Source organism: Erpetoichthys calabaricus, chromosome 1 (genome assembly GCF_900747795.2).
Source record: "Erpetoichthys calabaricus chromosome 1, fErpCal1.3, whole genome shotgun sequence".
NCBI lineage: Eukaryota > Metazoa > Chordata > Cladistia > Polypteriformes > Polypteridae > Erpetoichthys > Erpetoichthys calabaricus.
In genome coordinates, this window is record NC_041394.2 from 98,057,530 (window position 1) to 98,082,410 (window position 24,881).

Sequence of the window (24,881 nt, forward strand, 5' to 3'; positions counted from 1 at the left end):
TTATTTTTTTTGGGCACAAGGCAAATTAAATGGAAGCTTGGAGTTAAACACCACCTCCAGTGTAGATTTAGGATTGGTTTACACTTGACGCTGAGAGCGCTTACACGCGTGTATCATGGCTGCTACGCATTCTCAGTGCTGCATCTTCAGAGCATGTCAACCGAAAAAATTTGCAGTTCCAGCAAAAATCTGTGAGGCATGCGTGTTCAAGTTTTGGTACGTGATGTCAGCATTGTTGTTTACTATTAACATCTCCATAGTTGAAAGTAGATGTGGAAACATCCAAGATGAAACAGAAGCAAATTCAAGACAAATGCATCTGTGCAAAGAGGGAGATGTCTGAAAAAAGATGTGGGGATTCAGCCATTACAAGATAATGCAGTGTGACAGCAAGCAACATTGAAGCTCCAATAAGATCAATGTGCATGTTTTGATGTGTAATGAATGTTTCAATGTGGAGAAACAAATGATCAAACTTAAATATTGACATACAAAACTATTTATGGTACATTTCTTTATTTCTCGCATCAGCAATGCAAGTATCACAATATTCCTCATTGTAATGACACAACTCATTTAAAGGTGTTGCTATTTGCATTGTTTTTTTTTGTACCTTCGCATCAGCATTCTGCACTACCACCCGGCAGAATTCTTCAGATTTACATAAAGTACGTATTAAAGTGTAATTAGTACACCGCTTGCGTAGCAGCAGCAGCCGCAAACATATGCATCACATAGCATCCCGAACCTAAGGCTCTACTCATTTGCATGGTGACTGAAATTGTTTAAGGGTGATGTCAGGATAAATGATTACTCAAATTTGTTGTGTTACAACAATTTGCAAAGCTTTCATATGGCTTTGCTTTCATCTACTTGTTCTTTACCAACACATTATTTGAATCCGTAGTAAGTCCACCACATCTGATTTAAGTGTCAAAGGGGCCGATTTCAGTTGAGGAGGACACACCATTTTATGCAAAGTAGTAAAGTGTTTTTTTCTGTAGAAAGTCTTAACAGGCACATTTAGTGACATCTACTGGATCGGATGCTAAAAACGAAGACAAGCAAAAATCTACATACAGTGGAACCTCAGTTCACGACCATAATTCGTTCCAAAACTCTGGTCGTAAACGGATTTGGTTGTGAACCGAAGCAATTTCCCCCATAGGATTGTATGTAAATACAATTAATCCGTTCCAGAACTGTATGTAAATATATATATTTAAGTTTTTAAGCACAAATATAGTTAATTAAACCATAGAATGCACAGCATAATAGTAAACTAAATGCAAAAACATTGAATAACACTGAGAAAACCTTGAACAACAGAGAAAACTAGCACTGCAATAGTTCGCACTATAGCACTACCAACCGCTGGCTAAAAACACTTTTTTTTTTTAATGAGTTTTAAGCACAGGGAAAACAATGAACATTTGAAAAAATACGTAATTTAATAAACCACCAAGAAAAGTAACATTGCAACAATGCACGCTACGAAGCGATCGCTGTAAACAGAAGTGAAAACAAAATCAAGCCCAGTGCATTCTTTTAACTGCCTTCCTACCTTATGCATCCAGCTCTCTCTCTGGTGTTGCCTGTGTGTGTGCCTCCGTCTCTCTCTCTCCCGCGCTGCCTGTGTGTGTGCATGGCTCTCTCTCTCCTGCTGCCTGTGTGTGTATGTGTGTCTCACTCTCTCTCTTGCTCGCTGCAAAGGAAATGCCCAGGGAGAGACTGAACATGTACAAACCGAAAGAGAAACTGGCTTGTTCGTATACCGAGTGTGTGGTCGTGAACCGAGGCAAAAGTCTGGAGACCTTTTTGGTCGTAAACCGATTTGTACATGTACCGAGACGTTTGTGAACCGAGGTTCCACTGTATAGTATTTGAACAGGATAGAGATTCACAAAATCGATCTTGAGAGTTCAGGAATAAATATTGAACCACTTAAATGAAAAATAATCAGAAAATCGATATTATTTCCTAGGCCTACATTTTGCGAAATAATGCAATTATTGTTTTTGTTTTGTTTTTGAGAGTCAGGAATAAGCTTCTGTACAAGAAACACATTTCCAAAAAATAAATAGAAAGTAACCCCTGAAGTTTAGAATTGCTTTCTAAAAAACAGCCAGCCAGTAAATAAAAATGTTTCAACATAACACAGCTAAAGATAGTGAAAAAAATTCAAAAGTATAGTGAAACAGTAATACACATTATACTGGCAGATGCCATATTCAATTGCTAAATAATGATACCAAATTTCAGATCTTATCAAATTACAAACAAAACTGACAACCATATTTCAAGTTTCATATCAAATTTTAAAAGCATAATATCAAATGTTACGACTTCAACATTGTGCTCTGGGATTCCTGTTACCTGTATTACATAGCTCTACTTTAATTTTTTCTGTGTTGCTGACAAGTGACAAATATTTTTTTTTTATATTTAGAAAATAAATTATCTGGCCAAAAAAGCTTTAATTTGGATAAATGGTATAAAATAAGGAAGTCTGGCTACTTGTTAGATGAAATGAAACATTTGACTCTCTGAAACCAACTGAATATGCTGTAGAGGTGAAAAGAAAAAGATGCTAACAAAGCTTGATTTTCTAAGTATAATTTTTATAAAACATTTTATTTATATAGTACCTTTCCCATACTTGCAGCACTTCACAGAAATTCATTCAACAGCAGGGAATGTACAATACTAGAAACAAATATCAGAATAAAAAATAAAGATAAAAACAAGAGGCACAAAGCTTTGAATTAGAATAAGAAATGATAAACCAGAAAGAACAGAAATACAAAATATACAAAATACTACATAAAAACCATAAACAAATACCATAATTCTATCCATAAATCCACCCAATTAGACATTCTGCTAAACCTTATTTTTATCCTATTTTCATTATGGGAGCTAAAGCCAATTTAAACAGCAAATGGTTCAACACAACTATATAGGACTATATAAATACACACACACACACTAATGAACTATATTATGTTACCTTCATTGTACAGTAAAAGGTGCAGAAATCTTAATCACACACTACAGATCAAAATGTCAACACTACTGCAGCTGCATAATGTGTTTATTTACAGTTCATACCCAGTTTTAAACAAACAGTCCAGCAAATAACAGCAAAGACAACAAAATGCTGCATGGTTTGGTGAAAGATTAATAGCTGAAAGAAAAGGATACATTTTCTTGACGGGAATGTATGCATATTTACCCACTGTCTAATATTCTATATAGTCAGCTACTATGCCAATAACTAAAACAAAACTGAAAAATTATATTTTTGCAACTTGGCTCAGCATGTGGCTTTTTAATCAAACTTGAAAGGTTATGCTCATTATAACATTTTTAAATCCTGATATAAAACTCCAAAACACTGACATCAAAATATTAAAAGCCAATACAGTACTAACTTTTTGAATGACACTATTAAAATATTAAAATGTACATTGTCAGCAACTTGAATTTTGATTTTTGAAAAAAGCAAATAATGCCAAAAAGGCTAGCCATACAACACCACAGTCAATTCAATTCTAAAAAATATATATTTAAGAGCTCTTCAAATTTTCAGCTTTCTTTAGCCATAAACGTTAGTTACCCTTTTAAAAAAATGACTTTCATGTTAACACGTTCATATTATAGAATTAAAAATAATGAGTTCACAAGCAAAAAAAATGTGAATACTGTACCTACAAAACTTTGCCACAGCAAATACATCAATTCTGCATAATCAAGGGGGTCTGCCAAAAGGACACAATTTTAAGTGACAACTGTGTTGACTGTTGCTTTAGATTTGTACACAATGTAACATCAATAACTTGGATTTTTGACAGCTGGGTATAATACATAAAAAAATACAAATCTGAAATAAATCCTATCAAATAGTGTGTAATACAACCTGGCATACAGGTCTTAATGACTGGTGTGTATCTACAGGAGTTATAAAAGTAGTCTACACACTATGAAAAAGTCCCGGGTAGCAATTTCCAAAATTCGGTATAGAGGAAGCCATAGAAGCATATATGTAGACACCAGTTTCCTCGTTTCAATTTTTGAGAAAGGGATGCACTCTTCAACGGATCCCCATAATCTACTCTTTAGGGCTAGAAAATACAATCAACAACAAAATTACCAAAACCTGATAGTTGGGGAAGTTGCATGTAAAATATTATTAGCAGCGATAAATACAAAGCGACTAAACATGTGCACACTTTAAAACCTGACCCAGGTGACCTTTTTCTCCAAAAAATAAACACCGCCTAACATAACTAGCACTGCCCCCTTTTGATTACGGCGCAATTCATCCGGATGCTAAGACTTTGCCTTTTCCTTACATGTCTGCAGTTTCGACTTTTCACCTCGTATGTTCCAATATGAGTGAACTAAACCTCTACTCAAGGAAACTTCACAATTTTATAGGTAAAAACGTTAAGGTGGAAATATCAGTCATGTGAGCACGCGATGGTTAAACATAACAAGAACGTTTAACTGCAGAAAGTGCAACAAAACAGCCCAACACGTGGCCACATCTTTGTTGGTCCCTTTATTCATCAACCATTCTCTTACTCAACATCAAAATTACAACGATGCGTTACTAAATACACGAATTACTGCAAAACCCTCTAGTTCCTGTAAACACAGGAAATACCCATCGGAAGAGAAGGAAAATGCGCCGCTGTCGCTTTAAGACCATGTCCCTTTCTCATAGAAAGGAACTATCTCGTTAGCCATTTTATACGGGATTGCGATTTGGTGAAATAACGTCAAAATCCAAATGCACAAACGATGCATAAAAACATTTCGATTATCGAGACGAGAAGACGACCAGCGAAAGCGGTGGGGATAAAGCTACGGCCACGGTGCTCCGCTGTGCGGTGTCTCACTCGCCACAATGGACAGCCTCCTCCTCCCTCTCCCTCTCCCTCTCTGTGTCCACACAGACAGGCAAAGCTTCCCGAATAAAGACGGCGCCGCGTCGAGAAAGTATGCCTTGGCGTATACAGCGGCCCCAAATCCGCCAAAAACATGCACATGCGTTACCTGGGTAGTTAAATCTAACTTTGCAGGACACTTTGGAACGTGTGGACATTTTTTTTACTGTCAGGACACTGCAGCAACTTCCCCAGCCAGCCTTCCTTTCTAGCGCTGCCTTGACAACGAGAAAGTGCCAGGATGTGAGACCTGCCTGCTGGGTGTGCGTAACGCGTGGACATCCACCCGGCCGTACAGTTAAAGCTGCACGCGCCCCAAACGTCGTGGAAATGCGGGAGAGCGCGCGGAGGTGGCAGACGCAGGGCCGACCCGGATGAGAACGCGCAGAACTCACTCACTCACGTACGCGTACACACGTACCACATAAACAAACGGCGTTAGCAGTAAAGTGGCCGCCATGTAAATACTCTTGTATATTTGTCTAAGAGGGGCGGGGTGAAGATCTGTTCTGAAGTGTTTTGGAGGGGCTGAAGGCCGTTAATTCCAGTGCACATAACTGACTTCCCGAGGGCTCGTTATTTATCTTTATTCTTAAGTAGTTTGCATATCTTTCACTTCAATATAATTTGTAGCAGAGAAGCGGAAATGGCTTGATATATGGACAACATGTAGATGGGAATATTATTAAGTGTATATTTTATGTAGGAGGTGCACACAGGTTAACAAAAGAAACCACAGCCCTTGATAGATCACTGTGTGCATTATCTGCACACTCTTGATGTGCTTGTTTGGGGTTTGACCAGGTGTTTTACTTTCTTTCTGTATACTAAATACAGTACACGAAGTCACTTTAATTAGAAAATCTGAATTGGCATGTGATGCACCAGTGTATTGTGAGCTACACCAGCATTTTGTCTAGGGTTAGTTTTTCTCTGCAGCCATGTATTGGTATACAAATAAACCATATGACGATTTTAATGTTCAAAATTTACATTGCTAAACTGTCCTTTAATCAATAATCAAAATATGAAAATGGACTGAAAAAAAACCACAATGTGAACTGTATGAAATAACATTGATTATTAACTGGCCAGCAATAAGGGCACCTGAGTAAACAGCCAACCATCAGAAAACCTGCACTTTTAGATGTTATTTAAATTTGCATTTATTTATTTGGCTGACGCCTTTATCCAAGGCAACTTAAACATTAATGATACAATTGGTTACATTTATTTAGGTTTTCCAGTTGGAGCACAGGCAGGTCTGGTGACTTGCTTATGGTCATACATTTGAAAGTAGCGGGATTTGAACCCACAGCTTCAAGGTTTGAAGTCCAAAGCCAACCACTAAAGAGTCTCCTTAATCTTTTAAACGTTTGACTCTTTAATCCCATTCTAAACACACTCATTGTCCATCAAGTCCGATGATGGCACCCATGTTTGTGAGTTCTTTGATGGCTGAATAGTCCTATCCTGGACCCACAAGACTGATTGCAGATTGGGCATGTTTATATGGTAGCTGCAACCATGGGTGTGCTCCTACTGAGTGTCCTCTGATGTATCCTAGCTACCTTTTCTTCCTCCAGTATATGTATACCTTCCAAGTAGGGCTGCACGATTAATCTTTTTTTCTCATGATAACGATATTTATGACCCACGATCAATTAATAAATATCGTCGCGATTTTACAGTATAAATACCAAACTGTTTTTTATGGGCTGAGTTTACGGATTGGACTGCGTCACTATGACGTTACTGCGTCTAGATTGCAAGCGCTTTCTGAAGCAGTAGTAGTCAATAACAGCAATAACAGTCAGTCAGAATAAACATATGATGGCGGAGCAACGTGAGGAAGGTGCAGAAGTGTGATCGTTAGTTCCTAAAAAGGGGTCATACTCAGTTGTCTGGAACTATTTCGATTTCGAGGAATGTGATGTTGATCAGGTACGAGTCTTGTGCAAACTTTGCTCCTGTTCCGTCCAAACGTCCCAAGGTAACACAACAAACCTCATCAACCACCTTAAAAGCCACCACAAAGTACACTATCAAGAATTTCAACGACTGAAGGCACAAACAGCAACAACAAAAAATTACCAGCCATCCACAACACAGACAACAATATCAGGGACATTGTTCAACGCAATACCATATCTGCCTAGCTCGCAAAGACACCGGGAAATAACAGAGGCGATCGCGTACCATATAGCCAAGGATATGTGTCCAATAACCACCGTGAGCAGTGAGGGGTTTAAAAAAATGATCGCAACACTTGATAAAAGATATAGCATTCCCTCACGCAACCATTTTTCCAATGTTGCGCTGCCCTCGCTGTATGCGAAATGCCGAAAAGAAATAAAAAGAGAAATTCTCAGGCTCAGCCTTGAATATTTTGCTGCCACGACCGACTTATGGTCAAGCAGAACTGTGGAACCGTATTTGAGCTTGACAGTTCATTTTATTGACAGCGAGTTTGAGATGAAAAGCAAGCTTTTGCAAACTTCGTTTTTCCCACAAGACCATACAGCGGAGTTTATTGCAGTGGGCCTCAAAGAAGCGATGTCCGCTTGGGGCTTGGTGGAAGAAAGACTTGTGTGCATCACAACGGACAACGCAGCTAATATGATTAGGGCAGCATCTGTCATTTACCAAAGGAATAATCGTCATTATTAATCGTGATAAAAATTTTGAGCAAAATAATCGTGATAATCATTTTTTCTGTTATCGTGCAGCCCTACTTCCAAGCACATCTTCCTTCAGGTGTTGCGGTCAGTAGTAAGATCCTTCTGGTCCTCAGGCATGATTTTGCACTTTCTTAACCTGATCTTCAACTGATCTTTATAGCGCTTCCTCTGCACCCCAGGCAGAATATCGTCCACGATGTAGCTGTAGATACAGCACTCTGCGAGGAAGCTGATTTGGGGGCACCTTACCACATATCCCAATCATCACAGTTGGTACTGTGTGATCATGGCCTCAGTACTTATGCAATTTGTTTTTCTGAGTATTTCACAGCAAGGTACATGATCATGCCAGGTAATTCCTAAGATGTTCTGCGGGCATCATATATGAAAGTGCTCCAGAGGCTTAATGTGGCAGCTGTAAATTACCCAAGTTTCACAGCTGTAGAGGAGCTGGTAATACAGATGGCTTGGTGGACACAGACCTTTGTGTGGAGAGGCAAATTCTTGTTTTGAAAGACCTGGTGCCAAAGTTTCTTCAAGACAACAGCTGCTTGCTGAATTCAGTTCTGGACCTCATTGTCAATGCTGTTGTCTTCAGAGAGAATACTTCCTAGATATCTGAAAAATTAAACTGCTGACAGATGTTCATCAGCAATAATGAAAACTGGCGGTATTGTGGGAATGTTGGCACTCCATTGATAGATTATTTTTGCTTTGGTGGTGTTAACAGTCGTCCCATCCTGCTGTCTGCTCTCACTGCTGCGTCAGGGACAGACTGGAGGTCTTGTGGTGTGTGAGAAACAAGAGTGCAGTCATCCTCATACTGCAGCTCAACAACCCTCACTCTATGCAATTTGGTAGTTGATTAGAGCCTCCTAATATAGCAGAGGTTACCATCTAGGCTGAAGTCCACTGCCACAACACTGCTGTCCTCAGTCTCTTTGTGAAGAAGCTGGGTGACACATAAGGTACTCCTACCGTTGCCACATATGGCCCTGTCACCCTTCTTCTTCTAATAAATAGTGACAGTGTTATCATCCCCCCATTGTTGTGGGATGTTCTCTTCAGCCCAGACCTTGGTGATATATTGGTGTAGAGCCCTTGTATAGAGGTATCTTCCTTGATTTAATAGCTCTGAAGGTATTTTGTCAACACCAGGAAACGTATTGTTTTTAAGGGAATGAACAGCTGACAGGCCCTCCAAAAATGTTGAAGATTGGTTGAGATCGTAATTAGGAGGAAATTCCGGCAGTTCACCCAGAATGGTGAAGTCTACATCATAGTCCTGATTAAGCAGGGTATTAAAATGTTCAGCCAACCTCATCAGAATGCTATTCTGGTCCTTCAAGACTATTAGACCATCTGCTGTTTTCATGGGAGTGATGCAGCGATTTATTGGATTATAATTAGCTCTGACAGCATTATAAAAATGTTATTTCTATCAGCAAGTAATTGAATTTCTTGTGCCTTTTTTGTCCACCATTCATTCTGTATGGTCCATATAGCCCTCAGTACTTATTGTTGAACACTCTGCCATTGCAACCTGATGGTATTGGATGAGGGGTTGCCTGGTGTGCTTTATGCATGTTCTTCATGGACAGTCTCCAAGTTATCATCAATCCAGTCTATATGGTTCTTGCTCTTATAACCGATGGTTTCAGCTGCTGAATCATGGAGAGCTGAGGTGATGTAAGCCCACCTCTGGTTGATGTTGCTCAAGAAAGGCTCCATCTTTCCTATTTTCTCAGCTAGGGAGCGATGGAACTTGTTTCTTACATCAATGTTTGCCAGTTTTCATTTGTGTCTTGGTCATATTCATATGATAATCGGTCCAGCATTCTGCACCTCTCATAGCACAGGTCCCTTCTTCTGTTAAAGAACCTTTATCCATGAGCCTTGTCTTACTTAAAGCAGCATTATCAATACTATAACGAATCAGCTTGGCTGCAACTAAGGCTGTTCTCCTATGGGGTCTATCACAACCACTATATGAGTACAGGAGAGTCCTTATATTCTATGTTACCAATTTTAGATCCATCCATCCATCCATTTTCCAACCCGCTGAATCCGAACACAGGGTCATGGGGGTCTGCTGGAGCCAATCCCAGCCAACACAGGGCACAAGGCAGGAACCAATCCCGGGCAGGGTGCCAACCCACCACAGACTATACAACTCATACTATCCATCCATCCATTTTCCAACCCGCTGAATCCGAACACAGGGTCACGGGGGTCTGCTGGAGCCAATCCTAGCCAACACAGGGCACAAGGCAGGAACCAATCCCGGGCAGGGTGCCAACCCACCACAGACTATACAACTCGTACTAAGAAAATTAATTTGTAAATAATTTAGAACAAAGTAGCAACTTTACTCAAAATCTATGTCCTTTTGTTTTGCCCATGCATTTCACTGCCTTTAAAATAGTTTCATCCTAGATTATTTTGAGATAGACTAATCAGTGACATCATTATAATAAATCAAGGCCTTTTCACATGTTTGACTACAGTAATGGTGATTTGCTTTATAAAATAAAAATGCAGACATTTGCAGTTCTTCAGAAAAGAACTCTAATAGGAACATAGATGTGTGTTTTATTATTCTCTCTGCATTTTACACTAAATGACAAGGCTGAAACACTGTTCTCTCTGAGTCAATTATGGGCTTCCCACTGGCTATGGGGCCCCAAAAAGTCATTTGGCATGATTTTTGCAGGAATAGCCCTAGATTCAGGTCATTTCTTTCTAGTCCGTCTGAAGATCAAAGGGTAATTTAGGTCTGTAAGTAAACACCATATTTAAGTGAACTGTTTAGATAGTTTCATTTGGGGTTCTCTCCCAGAAGCACTGGGTGCACTTTTTGCTTTGAGTCAGAACATTTTATCTACATCTGTGAAATTGACATTATTGTGTATCTTTAAAGTATTTATAATATAGTTTCCATAGAAGTATTAATCATCTGAGTTAGCTGGCATTGCTTGAATGAGAAAGTGGAAAGATAAAAAGAAATTACGTATCATATGGACAGTCATTCAGTCATTTTCTAATCCACTTAGCCTTGAGCAGGGTCGTTGGGGTTGCTGGAGCCTATCCCAGCCAGCAAAGGGCACAAGGCAGGAACAAATCCTGGACAGGGTGCCAGTCCATCGCAGGGCAAATATATGCACACACACATACAACCCCAAACACACTAGGGCCTGTCTATTATCACCAATGCACCTAACCTGTATGTCTTTGGACTGTAAGAGGAAACAGAAACACCCAGAGGAAACCCACAGAAACACAGGGAAAACCCAGAATGCAAACCCTAGATGAGGGGTCCCCAACTCCAGTCCTGGTGGGCCCAGTGGCTGCAGGTTTTCATTCCAACCCTTTTCTTAATTAGTGACCTGTTTTTGTTGCTAATTAACAGTAGTACTAGGGTGTTGTTCCGTGTTAGCCATTATGAATGTAGAGAAAAACCAAGCAAAATGACACCTTTTATTGGCTAACTAAAAAGATTACAATATGCAAGCTTTCGAGGCAACTCAGGCCCCTTCTTCAGGCAAGATGTTGGATTATATATATATACTGTATATATATATATATATATATATATATATATATATATATATATATATATATACATACAGTGGAACCTCTAGATACGAGTTTAATTCGTTCCAGAACTGAGCTTGTATAGCGAATTTCTCGTATCTAGAACAAACTTCCCCATTGAAAATAATGGAAATCCAGTTAATCCGTTCTGCACCCCAAATATATTAACATAAAAATCAATTTTCCTAACAAATAACACTGATAAATTATATATACTGTAGTCTACCTTTAATAAATAACACTGGTAAATAATATAACTGATTATTAAAAGAATCAAAACAGGTGTCCAAAGTGCAGTAGAGCATTCAATAAATCTTTAAATAAATAATCCTTAAAACAGTTGTGAAGTGGAGGTTTAAAATACACAAGAATAACAATCCTTTAACACGAGGTTAAAACGTCAAAAGGATGCCGTCTTTAAAAAACAGATGACAATCCCCGGTGCTTCTTCTCTGTTAGCATCTCACCTGCGGGCTCTGCAACAGGCGAGACACTCTTAATGCAGCTGACCTTCTCTACACCGTCCTGCTTCAGCTGTTTGGCTCGCCTGTTCAGCTCACTGTTCAGCTACACGCGAGCCTGCACTCACTCGCCCGCCTGCCTGCCCCCCCCCCCCCTCTCTTTTCTTTTACTTTTTCTCCCCCTTAACCGGCTCACGCTTCTCTATATATGCGGGGAGGACATGGCAGCTGCAGCCCATCAGCCACAGGAACAATCATGGATGTGGGCAGTTTCCCACCTGTGCACTTAAGTGAGAAACGCAGACACCGCAGATCGCGGCTCGCAACTGCAACCACGCCCCCTTGCTAAGCCGCGAGCTATACCCACAGCCTGGCTCGTGGCTCATTACGCGAGCCAATGCTCGTATTTAGATCTGAATTTTTCGCTCATACTTTCCTCGTATTTTGAATTTCTCGTATACAGAGGTGATCGTATCTCGAGGTTCCACTGTATATATATAATGTATACTATGGGGCTCTGCCCCCTGCACGCCTCACTCACCCACCCCCAGGTTTGGTTTATCGGATATACAATTTAAAAAGATTGTTATTCTCATGGGAATTGTTACATATGCATTATTTTCACTTTTACTTTAAAACTTTTGTAAAAACAATACTTGTCCTTTATTTCCGGCCCCAGCCATGGTTAAATCTTTCTCGCAGGACGTACAACACTGCTCGTGTTGTGAAGGGGGGAGGGGGCAGCTGAACGCACGCTAAGGAGATGCCATCAGATCTGCTGCTGCTGCTGGTGAGCTGCGTGTTCTTTTTATCGCGCTGCACTTCGATCATTTAAAAGCCTGTACAGCAGCTGTCCTTTTTGCCACTGTGTGTCTCTGGTACTCACGTTTTAAAAGGGGGGGGGGGGCTGATCGCACGCTAAGGAGAAGCAGTCGGATCATCTGCTGGCTTCCTGCTGCTGGCAAGCTGCGTGTTCTGCTTGTCGTTCTTTTAAGAGCTGGGAGCACATGATGTCTGTCTGCCAAAAGCATTCCAACAACTGCTTGTTTAGATGTCCATGAACTTGTTTTAAATGTTGTCTCACTGCCTTGTCTCACAGGATGTCAAATTGTCTTCCAAGAAGATCACGTCTCGTCTCCCTAGTCTCCCTCCCAGGATTTTTTTATAATAGATATACAGTAGAGTCTCGCTTATCTGACATAAACGGGCTGGCAGAACATTGGATAAGCGAAAATGTCAGATTAATGGGAGGTGTTAAGAAAAGGCCTATTAAACGTCAAACTATGTTATAATTTTATACATTATGAACCTAATAATCATGTTTTACAACAAAACGGAAAAAGTTAACTGAAAAAATGAACTTAGTTACAGAATTGTCTGAAGTTAAATACAGTATGTACTGTACTTAAAAAGTTCAGTCCTGTGATGATTTAAAGAAATTTTTGATCGTAGTCTGCTTTCCTGACGAGTGCCGTTTCTTCACTGCCAAGTCTCACCATCTTTGCAGCATCATTATGTCAATTCCTGTAGCTTCTTCTTGTTGCTCAATGTAATTACAGTTTCTACAGCCTTAACTCTGTCACTCATATAGTCAACATCCGTACAAGCGTATACTGTTTACTACAGCATTGTGACTGCGTGTGTGTGTGTGTGTTTGTGCTGTGACGTGCGAGTCCCCGTCTTGCACCCAAAAACACGAAGCTGAGTCTCAGTACTTTAGCAACACCATTTAACATGAATAAATCAGCTTGAAACAGCAACAGCTCGGTTATTTATTGTAGCAGGATCTGCCATTCTCCTATACACAGACACAGCAGTCAGGCAGGGCCATGCACATTTATAATGTTCCTTGTTCTTTGTATCACCCATCGACGGCAGGCACATATAGCATGTCCGCAATCTTTTCGGATTCACTTTTACGGCGAACTGCTACAGCGCTGGGAGACTGAGATTGCTTTGGGACGCTCTTCCGCGTGTCGTCCCGTTGGGTGGAATCCCACAAGAGTTTAGAAACTCACTCACACCAGCCCTGATTCTTTTCAAAGGTAAAGTGCAGGTTAATTTGTTTTATGTATTTTTACTTTATATTTTGTATTAATCATTTTTATATGAATAGTTTTGGGTTGTGGAACAAATCGTCTGAGTTTCCATTATTTCTTATGGGGAAATTCGCTTTGATATACCTGTACGAGTGCTTTGGACTGCGAGCACATTTCCGGAACGAATTATGCTCGCAAACCGAGGTTCCACTGTAATTAGCTGCGGTAGAGTCGGGAACAACAAAAAATAGACTACGCTCACACTCGCAACTTGCAGTTCTTGTTGCCGAGTGATATGTTTTTTTTCGTTTTTTTTTTTGCGGTAGGATGTCAGATAATACGGAATGTCGAATAAGCGAAGGTAGGATAAGCAAGACTCTACTGTATATATATAACATAGCCAATGCAGACTTCCCATGACTTTATTATACTATGTTCATTTGGATGGTGTTTTTTTCCTGGTAACCATCTTCTTCCCTCTACCTTTGGAGTTAACAGTCAAACACAGCAGATGCCATCACACAGCAGATGTTTTGGCCTTTCACATTTAACTGAGCAATACAAAAGATTGCACATGATTGTGAATTGTTGTATTAGCCAGTTGTAAAATGGCCTGCTGCATTTAACAGCTTAACAAAACAGCGGATGCATACCTTTGAATTGTTATATTTGTTTTAAATTAACTCAAATTTCATATGTTTTGATGACTATTGTGAACCACCGGGGCACGTACAGCCACTCTAACATGACATAGACAGGAAGAGACACGGGTTCCAGCATAGCACACACTTTATTTCTCTAAGGACATGCTTTTCTCTCTTTTCCCCAACAGCAACAGTATGTAAACACAGCACCAAAGTACAAAGCACAGACCTTTTCTTCTCTCCTTATTTACTCTCTCGCAATCAATCAAGCAATCAATCCTTCCTTTCTTCCCTCACTCACTCACTCACTCACTTCTTCTTCTTCTTCTTCTTCTTCTTCTCCTCCTCCTCCTCCTCCTGGCAAGCTTTGTCCTCCTCCCCCCAACTCTGGCTGCTTGAAAGGAGTGAGGTGGCCCCTTTTATTCAGTTCCTGGGAGTGCTCCAGGTGGTTCATCAGTGTTACCTGGAATCACTCCCAGGTGAGATGGAAATCCACTGTAGGGTTCTGCAGCTCCCCTTGGCGGCCCCCACGAAACCCAACAAAGCTGTACCAAACTGCAACTCCCAGCATGCCCTGCGGGAATCTGTGATGCCACAGTCACCCTGGAGGGCTGCCCTCTAGCATCCCAGGGGAGGTAATGCCACACTGATGCTCTCTCCCCCAGTCATCTCATTCCGTTGGCGTCCCAGGTTGGGTAATGGTCATGGCCACCCATCACACTATGTTTAATGAACCATAATCAGAAGCAAATTAGTGTAAAAAAACAGAAATAATTATTATCATATTGTATCATAAATTAAAACACAAACACAAAGCTTTCGTACTGTATTCTTAAAATAGTTTATTTTAAACTTACACTTACCATTAGGTGCACATATAATACATGGCATTTTTTTCTGCATAGAGCTGCTCCGTTATTATTACTATATTCATAACCAAAGCAGATTGTGTAAAAAGTAACAAAATGTTGTAGAATCCAAACATGAAATACCTGTACCATAGCCAAAGAATAACAAGCATTATGGCATTTATAAAATATTGTATTTTAGAAAATAACTTTTGTTATATGTTAACCAGGGATCAGCAACATTTTCCACTGTTACTTTTCTAATAAGTAATATTCAATGTTCAAAAAATCGTGAAGCGCCAGGATGACCTTCTCTAACATCAGTCCAGCATATGTTGTGAATTTGCCAAAATAAACTGTACAAAAGACACAACACCAAATAATTGTATTTTTCATACTCAGTTTAGAGAAAAGCCAAGCAAAATGACACGTTTTATTGGCTAACGAAAAAGATTACAAGGTGTCATTTTGCTTGGCTTTTCTCTACATTCATAATGGCTAACACAGTACAACACCCTAGTACTTCATACTCAGCTTTAAAAGCAACTCTGTTGTGGGCATTTAATAAAGGCATAAAGTCTAATCAATGTGTGTTTGTAATTAGAGTTAAGCTACTGTGACTTCTGTGTTTGAGAAGTTTTCACTTTAAAAGCTAAAAGCTTGAGCTCTGGACTGAACTCAGATTTCACAAAAGTATTTCTTTCAAAGTGCATATGCTAAATTTTGTGAACTTCTGAGCAGTGGTTTGACTGTTGTTGGTATAAGCTTTAAAAAAATTCTAAACTTTAGAAGCTTAAGGCTGAAAAGTTGGAATTCACCCAAAACCTAATCAGCTCTTAAGACTCAAGAGTGCAAGCTAAAAAATTCTGCAAGAATCAGTCCATTTGTTCTCGAGTTAGAGTAACCACTCATTTTTTTTTGTACCAGAAGCAAACAAACACACATCTGTCAAAAAATGTTCTATACCTATTCTAAGAAGGATATCATAATGTGTTTTTTTTCCAAAGTAAAAAAAAAAATCACAATAGATAAAAGACTAGTGCCCTATCTGGAGTTGGTCCCTGCCTTGAACCTGGGGCTGCCAGGATTGGTTCCACCCCTGCAACCCTGAACTGGATTTCATAATGAAAATATGAATAGATTGCCTATTGCAGCTTCACAAAACTGGGGCTGGAATATTTTCTGCACTATGTTTGAATGGTAAACACAGTGATACATGAGCAACCACTGCTGCTTCACACTTTCAGAATCCGAGCTATAAATGCTGGCCCAGTTGCTGTCTATATGACAATTTAATGTCCTCTCTAATTCAAGTGGATCTTTCTTTGGGTGCTAAAGTTAGATTCAATGGTGAATCTAAACTAGACAAATATGAATTAAAGCGTGTGTGTGTGTGCATGAATGTACCCTGTAACAGACTAGCACCCCATCCAGTCTTGGTTCCAGCCCTACATCCAAAACTGCCAACTATAGCTCCCTGCAATCATGTACTGGGATAGACAAGCTATGGAAAAGAATAGAAGAATGGATTTTGAATGTTCTTCTCATATAGTTGAGAGGGTGCACCACATCTCTGAAGTTAATTTTTCAGTTTATCATGAAATAATAGATTAAATGATGACCCTATTAACTATTTTGGTTATGGCAGTGTCTAACAACACCATATTTTGTTCCCATTGTTACAAATTCAGTATCCAGGTCCTCTATGACATTAAACTGCAATCGGCAGATATGCAAAAAACGAAAATAACATTTAAAAGCTTTAAGTAGTCCCTGAGAAGGTCATAACTTAGTAGATCTGCTTAGACCTATAATAGGGTGATGTAAGAAAGAGCATTGTGTCCTCCTAGGCAATCAATTTCATCATATTCAGGATCTACCAAAAAATTCACTAAAAGTGAATTTCATTTTTAACGCAGTTAAACAAATTTAGACTGCAACATTGATCTAGTGACTAGTTATGCTGTGGTTTTGCATACCCACTCACACATCACCTGTGTGGAGTTTGCACATTCTTCTCAAGTCTGCATTGGTTATTTGCCCACATTTCAAAGAACTGTATTTTAGGTTTATTAGTGACTCTAAATTGACCCCCATGTACATGAGTAGGCTGCATAACTAATTTAATGGCCCATGCAAAGTTGATTCCTACTTTAACTGTGATGCTGCCTGGACAGGTTCCACCCCGTGACCTTAAAATGGATTGAAAATGTTAGCTTATCTGTTCCCATTTCTATTTTACTGGCGTTTAACTTGCTGTGCATAACCAGCTCTCCATTCTTAACTAGTTATTAAACCCTACATACATTTTGCTGACTGTGTTCAATCCTGACCTGGTACCAGACTACAAAACTTACAATACCTAAAGTTTCAGTATTATCCTCTGTAATCAATGATACTATTCTTTTAAACATCTTGGAAAAGAATTCTGAAGTTTGCTGAACTTCCTCGTATATGTCTTAGAAGCCACAGTGCTGGCTTCATAAGTAACATTGACTTAAAAGAATGTTACACTGTGACAGAACTTCATATAATTACGAAGTAATGTTATGATTTGCTTAAAAAAAAGACTTGAAATATTTAAAGATTGCATCGCTTAAATATATACATACATAAAGGGTTTAAATGATTAACAGTGTAAAATTAAAACTGTCGGGGATATTTAAGACGATTATCATTAACATAAAGTCACGTTATCGTATTGAAGCAACGCTGGATGAATCCCGCGCGGTCGGTATAAATTATCCAGCCGTAGGTTATTGATAGTCCGGTGGGTTATGGCATTCAATGGGGCTACTGTCTCTTTAAATTTACCCAGGAGCCCCTAAAGGAGCCCCAGGGGCCCCAGGCTCGGCTCCCCACCCTAAAGACTTGCAGTGGTTTTTAACTGAGCCCAAGAGCCGCTTATCGTACCATGAAATAACAAAGGTCGCGTCTTAATCTGTCAGAGTCGGGGGTCTTTGGCCTCTTTGTCAGCATTAAAAAAAAAGTTTGGTGAGGGGTCGATGGGGGGAAGGGAGGAGATGGGCGAACGATAGTTCTATTTCAGAGTGGTAAAAGCCGTCAGACACCCCCCCATAAACCGCAACCCGTAGAACAGTGGAAAAAAGCAACGTTACGATTAAAAAATGGAACATCACAAAGAGGAAGAAGAGCCCCCAGCCCGTACGCGCAGCAGAGAGGAGGGCGAGAAGAATGTCGCCGATACAAGTGACAGCGAAATGGCAACGTCGAGGCGACTTGGTAATGGCAAGACGGCGTTTCAAGGTAAACGCGATCCTTGATTTTTTTACAGCTTTATTTTCTTGCATTTGGTCTACGCTGCATACGTAGGCACAATACAACAACAGCACGGCCTACCCACCTGGCGCGCGCGCACACGCACACGCACGCACGTACACTCTCTCAAGGTTGCTTTCAAACAAAGACACAACCGTAGTGTAGCTGCGGGCGCCACCCACCGGTCGAGACGTTCGCGACGCAACGGGGAATTAGTCGCGACAGTCACGCGTCGCGTTATTGCTCACAGGCCAAGCTGTGTTTTCATTCGGTTTGCTTTCAAGTTTTAGCAAGGCAGGGCTGTAGCATATGTTTAAATACAGTAAGCAGACGATTTTGGAAGACCATAAGTCATGACCTGAGTCAGTTCAGTAATTTGAAAAGTAGCACTTGGGATTACAATGTGACAGTAAACCAAACAAGTCACACGTCAAAAGTGGCACATGGGAGTTTAAACAAGCAGGCACTGTTCTGAAAAAATAAATAAAGAAAACTATAGTGGTTATGTGTCAAGAGATAATAGCAAATGATTTTAGATTTGTGTGGATGTATCACTAGGAAAAAACAAGGTAAGGTATTTTTCTTTGTTATATTCAATACACTATGCCAACCCAGTTTGAATTTTAAACACATTATCCATTGATCTTGAGGAGCATTTGGTTACTTTTCAGAGCCATTTACTGACACTAAAGCCTAAAGGAGTGAAATGTGCTGCTGATGCCCATCTTAACTCATCTTGATGGGTTTGCTCCACTGTCATTGAGACTGCCCAAATTGTTGGAACATTTCAGCCAGCTGAGTTAATGGGGTCCGTATCATGATGGAGACTATGTGTGATCTGTGTTTCTTAGGACATCACTGAGCTGCAGAATGACTTCTCATTTTCCTGCTTGCTGAACTGAGAGGCAGCTTGGGATCATTGGTGCCTAGATAACAACTTGTCTCTTAACGTCAGCAAAACCAAGGAGATGATTGTGGACTATCGAAAACAACAAGGCAGAGAACACCAGGCCATCTACATCAGTGGCATAGAAGTTGAAAGGGTCAACAGCTTCAAGTTCCTCGGAGTAAACATCACCAAGGATCTCTCGTGGACCCTTCACATAGACACTGTGGTCAAGAAAGCTCGCCAGCGGCTCTACTTCCTGAGGAGGCTGAGGAAGTTTGGCATGAATGCCAACATCACCTCAAACTTTTACAGGAGTGTGGTCGAGAGTCTGCTAACGGGCTGCATTACCGTCTGGTATGGGAGCTGCTCTGCCAGCAGCCGGAAATCACTACAGAGAGTGGTGAAGGCAGCAGAGCACATCACGGGCAAGAGTCTTCCTGCCATTGAAGACATTTACCTCCATCGGTGCTTGCGTAAGACAAGCAGCATCATAAAGGACCACAGCCATCCAGCACGCCAGCTGTTCTCCTTGTTACCGTCCGGCAGACGATACAGGAGTCTGGCTGCTCGGACTACAAGACTTAAGAACAGCTTTTACCACCAGGCCATTCGACTCCTCAACAGCAACACCTGAACACTTACACACACTTACATTACATCTACATTGCACTACTCACACACAAACTGTACCTGCACACACTCTGAATACTGACTGGAACATGCATCTGCACTTTATGGAATATGCATCTGCACTTATAAAACATTATCTGTGCAATAACTGTCATTTGTACTTGCTGCTCATTCAACTCATATTGCTCTATAACTTCTTTTAAAACATACACATTTTATTTTATATGACTTGTCTATTTTTAACTTGTAATCTTTTTTTTAAGCTTTATTGGATCTAGGCTGAGTGACTTGTTTTTCTCGTCATACACATTTCATTGTATGTTGACCCTGTGTTAACCTATATATGACAAATAAACCTAAACCTATTTATAGTATAATTTGCAGGAAAACTATTGACATTGTGACTCATACTCAGTAAGTCATCAAGTCAACCAGTTACACTGCACTCTCTTTTCAGTTGCTTATACTGCTGCAGTAAGTCAGTGTCTTTTTTGTCAGTTCCTCTTTATATATTATCAGTGACCATTTCTACATGTAGTGTTTCGTTTGAATGTTCCATGTACACGTAACTCTGCAACTTACATGCCATGTCATGCCCATGTAATACTGGGTGTACCCCTTAGCCTTCAAAGCATTTATCTTTAATAGTGAGGAGAGGTTAAGAGCATGCACTGATACAGCGCGTAGCTGCACCCACCTCAGGATCCCAAATTAGAACCCGAGTGCAGCCATGCAATGTGTGACACCTCAGCACCACACTACATCAGATGGAATGGAACAGTGTGAGGTTTTTTATGATGGCTGGAGTGCCAACCCTGCCACCAACCCCCAAGTTTTCCCTGCAGGTTGGAGGGCCTCCTTGCAGGGCTGGATGCAGATTCCCGTCATACCCAGAACGGAGCAATTGCAGGTTAAAAGCCTTGCTCAACAGCCCAACTGAGTGGAATCACTTCTGGCATTTATGGGATTTGAACCAGCAACCTTCCGATTGCCAGTGCAGATCCCTAGCCTCAGAGCCACCACCACTTTTATCTGGAATAGAATGGAAAAAAAAACTCCTACTTTTAATATCTGGTCTCTGGATGGTGGATTCAGATTTTTTTTTTTCAGTTTGAAAAGCTGTGAAGACTCTAAAATCAAAGCTTGACTCCTTTGAAACCAAAGGAATAATTCATTTGTTTAAGGAGAAGCAGTCTAGCTTTATCTTGTCCTTTTATATTATAAAATGCTAAAGGTGTTGATTATCACAGGGATTTGCAAACAGGATGAAGTTGTGGATGAGTTCTTGTTGTTGAATCTTGTTGGCAAACATAGCTTTCAGAGAGTTAGCCTCGCTTAAATCAAAACACCGGGCTTATCTGAGCTGGTTTTGGTTCCACCAAAGAGGATTAAGAGGTGTCACGCTTGGTAACCAAGGCAACTAAGCGCCATGAGCCTGGTCCATAACAGGGTAAAGATGAACCTTAGTGGAGTGTTGTGGATTGAGAGTTCATGAAGTTCCCGCTCGATGAGAAACAAAATCTCTAGGATTTGACATGGTAAAATGTTGTTGAATTCTCGTTTAAAATAGTTCATTATGAAATTGTAAAGCATTGTAACTGTAAATTGTAATTGTAAAGCATTATAACCTAAGCTATCCATTGAAAATAAACAACATTTAAATTATGTAATTTGTTAAAACCTTGTTTGTTAGTGATAGTTTTTGTAGCATATTTAATGTTCCTGCATTCTTATTTACACTATTATTTAAATTAATCTGATATATTGTTGCAAAGTGATGAAACACTAAAAGCTATTCTGTTTGTTGAAAAATGTCAAGAGTTAATAATATATCATGTTTAAATTATTATTCCATTCATTCCCGCTGCTTTTTGTCAACTAGAGATAAAAGGAAAAGGTATAGTAAAAAAAGAAAAAAAGGTTATAAAGGAGGTGTTCCAATAAAATAGTCAGTTTTAAAAAGTACATATTCTAAGCCAGTAAACTTCGAGCTCTAAAGTAGCTCTAAGATGTGTGTAGTGACATACAAGAAAAAAGACACCCTTCGAGACCTTGTAGGATCAGCCCTGGTGTCTTCCTATCCGTGCATAGTACTTATTACCAGCCAAAATAGTAAATAGAAAGAAGGCCCCTTGTCATTTTTGGTATAATTAATGACAGTACTTGTATGTACATTGTAAAATAATAAAGAGTAACATATATTAAACAGATTCAATTGCACACATCAATATTTCAGTGGACTTGAGCTCTTTATTATTTGTATACCATTCCTTATTGTTTTATTCATTAGTAAGTTATTAAAAATACAAAATGTTTTGTAATTGAGTATATGCCAATAAAACAGAAAACTTATTATAAAAATTGACCTAAAAAGATTGGTCTGGTACTCATGACAGTGATTTTCATACAGATGTTTGTGGTAACATTCAGTGCATAAAATGTGAAGTGTGGTAAGTGAATTCCTGTAAAATGCATTTATCCAAAGTTGTTTCAGTGACAATAGTTTGTTATTTAGGCTTCCCAAATGTCATAGGTTCAATAGACTACACTCAATTGTGAACAAGGGCAGCACCAAGCTAATTAGAGGCTAATATGTAAAATACAAAGCATTCATAGTGTTTATGCAAAGGTCAGTCCTTTTAAATGATGCCAACACTGTCGTATTGTGCAATTAGATGCTCTAAAGAGGTCAAATTCCTTCAACAGGAGTAACATTGGAGCATCACACCATTGGCAGAAGCTGCAGCTTTCTTTTTGGTTGCTAAATATGCAATATATGTTTGTATATGCTAAATGTGCTGTTCTGGTAATTCTGAATCAAGTTATGTTTTTGTACATATTTTCAATTGCTGTCAAATATACTTAATATTGCCATTAAATGCTTAATTGTTTTGATCGTTTGAAGTATGGTGTTCACAAACCAGTATGTTCACAATCAAATTGGGCAATTCAAGGAAAACTTTAAAAAAAAAAAAAAAAGAATAATGGCATTAATATTTAATTATGCAATAGTCAAATACAGAATGGTCATGTATTTTGACATCGATCAACAATAGATTGTTACACCACCTCTCTCTCATTCTTTAATAGCAGACAAATTTCTTTTTTGTGTTATTATAGATCAGCTATTATTTCCTGCTCAGTTATAAAAATACTGTCCCTATCTGTTACATATTTTTTTGTTTTATGTCAAAAACTCAACTTCTCCAAGCTATCCCATGAATTCCATCCGTTTCATGCTTAAAGTCACTGGTACTCAATGTTCAGATAATATTCCACATTCGTCTGTGCTTTCCAAACTACGATTATTGTTATCAACAATCAATTGATGGGGCGGCTTAAATATCCCAAGTGCTCATCTTAATCGTGGATTACCCAGGCCCATCTTGAGTTAACAAGATGTACTTTGTGATCATGGAACCGACCGAGCCTTGATTGGCACAATGAAACTCATATGTGTTATGTAAAATGGCAACACAAAATGCAATGGGCTGGTGGGGGGCTCCACATTGTGTTGTCATAACTCCACACAGAGTGGACGCTGCAAGCAGAGAGCAAGAAACACATCCTTACTTTGAGAAAATAGGACCTAGAATCTGTGATAAAATAGTCAATTTTTTTCCGTTATCACAAGGATGCCTCATAAACTTGGAAGGCGTGTTTCCTTAAATTGGCTTCAAATTGCCCATATTTGGTAAGATTTAAGGCTTTTTTTTACATAACCTTTGGACCCATGTACCCACTGTAAACTGCAAGTACATATAAGCGAATTTCATAATTTAAAAAAATGCTTCATTTTAGAATACAATTCCAGAAATGACAAATTAATATACACCATCACTGTGAAGAAATAACTTCAACTTGAAAAATACTGAACTAGTCTTTTAGGGCAAGTGGGCTGCTACTCCCCCATTGCCCTGCAGATGGTACCAAACATTAAATAGATACTTCATATGCTTCAGTAATGAAAAATGTTTAAATCAAACTCAACTTAATCATCATAATCTGTTTTGTTCCTATTTCCAATGATATGTACAGTGTAACTAACTACTTGTATATTTCTGAAGCATATGAAATTTTATTTGTGCCTGGCAGCACTAGCCTGTTTCTGGAATGCTTCAGCAGGCTCCTCAAGTGCGCAGTTACCTAGCCATATGATTGCTCGTGTGTGAATGTGAAACCTTAATTTTCAGTTTCACCTTTTTAAGTGACTCATTTGGTTAATTGCATTTTTTGTGATGCAATTTAAAGTGTGCATGAATTTTTTTTTTTTGTTCTTTATTTCGCCTTATACAATTTCTTGTATTAGGAATTTGTTAGTTTTTGCATACCCCTTGGGGTCAGAGCGCAGGGGCAGCCATTGTACAGCGCCCCCTGGAGCAATTACAGGTTAAGGGTCTTGCTCAAGGGCCCAGCAGAGTAGGATCTCTTTTGGCAGTGACGGGGATTCGAACCGGCAACTTTCTGGATACCAACACAGATCCTTAGCCTCAGAGCCACCACTCTAACCCTAATTTGTACATCTTGCTATAGTGTAGCGTTCACCATTGTAATCATGAATCATTTCGATTACTTATGTACAATAAGATTTTAGCAGTTTGCTGATTAAATGAAAATTGAATTGAATAAATGAATATTGATTTGTATTTCTGTGTTCAGTTTTGAGTATTTGATGTTGATGTAGGGAGATATCTTTTAATATTGTCCTTTGGTTGTTGTACTATATGTTGATAGATTTTCATTTTGTGTAATTTCCTTTTACCATTATTCAGTGTCATTTGATTATCACTGGTGCTTGTATACTAATGCTTTGTGCAATAAAGTATCTCTCCATTCTTTCCTTGTATGAGGTTTACTGGAATCC

General features: G+C 39.4%; 2 protein-coding genes across 4 annotated transcripts in view; one reads left to right on the plus strand and one right to left on the minus strand.

The window, feature by feature from the left end:
• Positions 1–5,330, minus strand: part of si:dkey-28a3.2 (uncharacterized) — a 116,371-nt gene extending 111,041 nt beyond the window's left edge. For 2 of the 3 annotated variants that reach the window (XM_028804026.2, XM_028804019.2), the window contains exon 1: positions 5,062–5,327. The gene's annotated coding sequence lies outside the window, so the exon portion shown is untranslated. Of the gene's footprint in view, positions 1–5,061 lie in introns of all 3 variants that reach the window. The other variant, XM_028804035.2, reaches the window with a different exon arrangement.
• Positions 5,331–17,988: 12,658 nt separating this feature from the next.
• zfta (zinc finger translocation associated) overlaps positions 17,989–24,881 on the plus strand; it is a 75,689-nt gene continuing 68,796 nt past the window's right edge. Inside the window, 1 exon segment of the mRNA XM_051923003.1 lies at positions 17,989–18,486. Within this exon segment, the coding sequence (XP_051778963.1) occupies positions 18,348–18,486 (139 nt within the window). The 5' untranslated portion in view covers positions 17,989–18,347.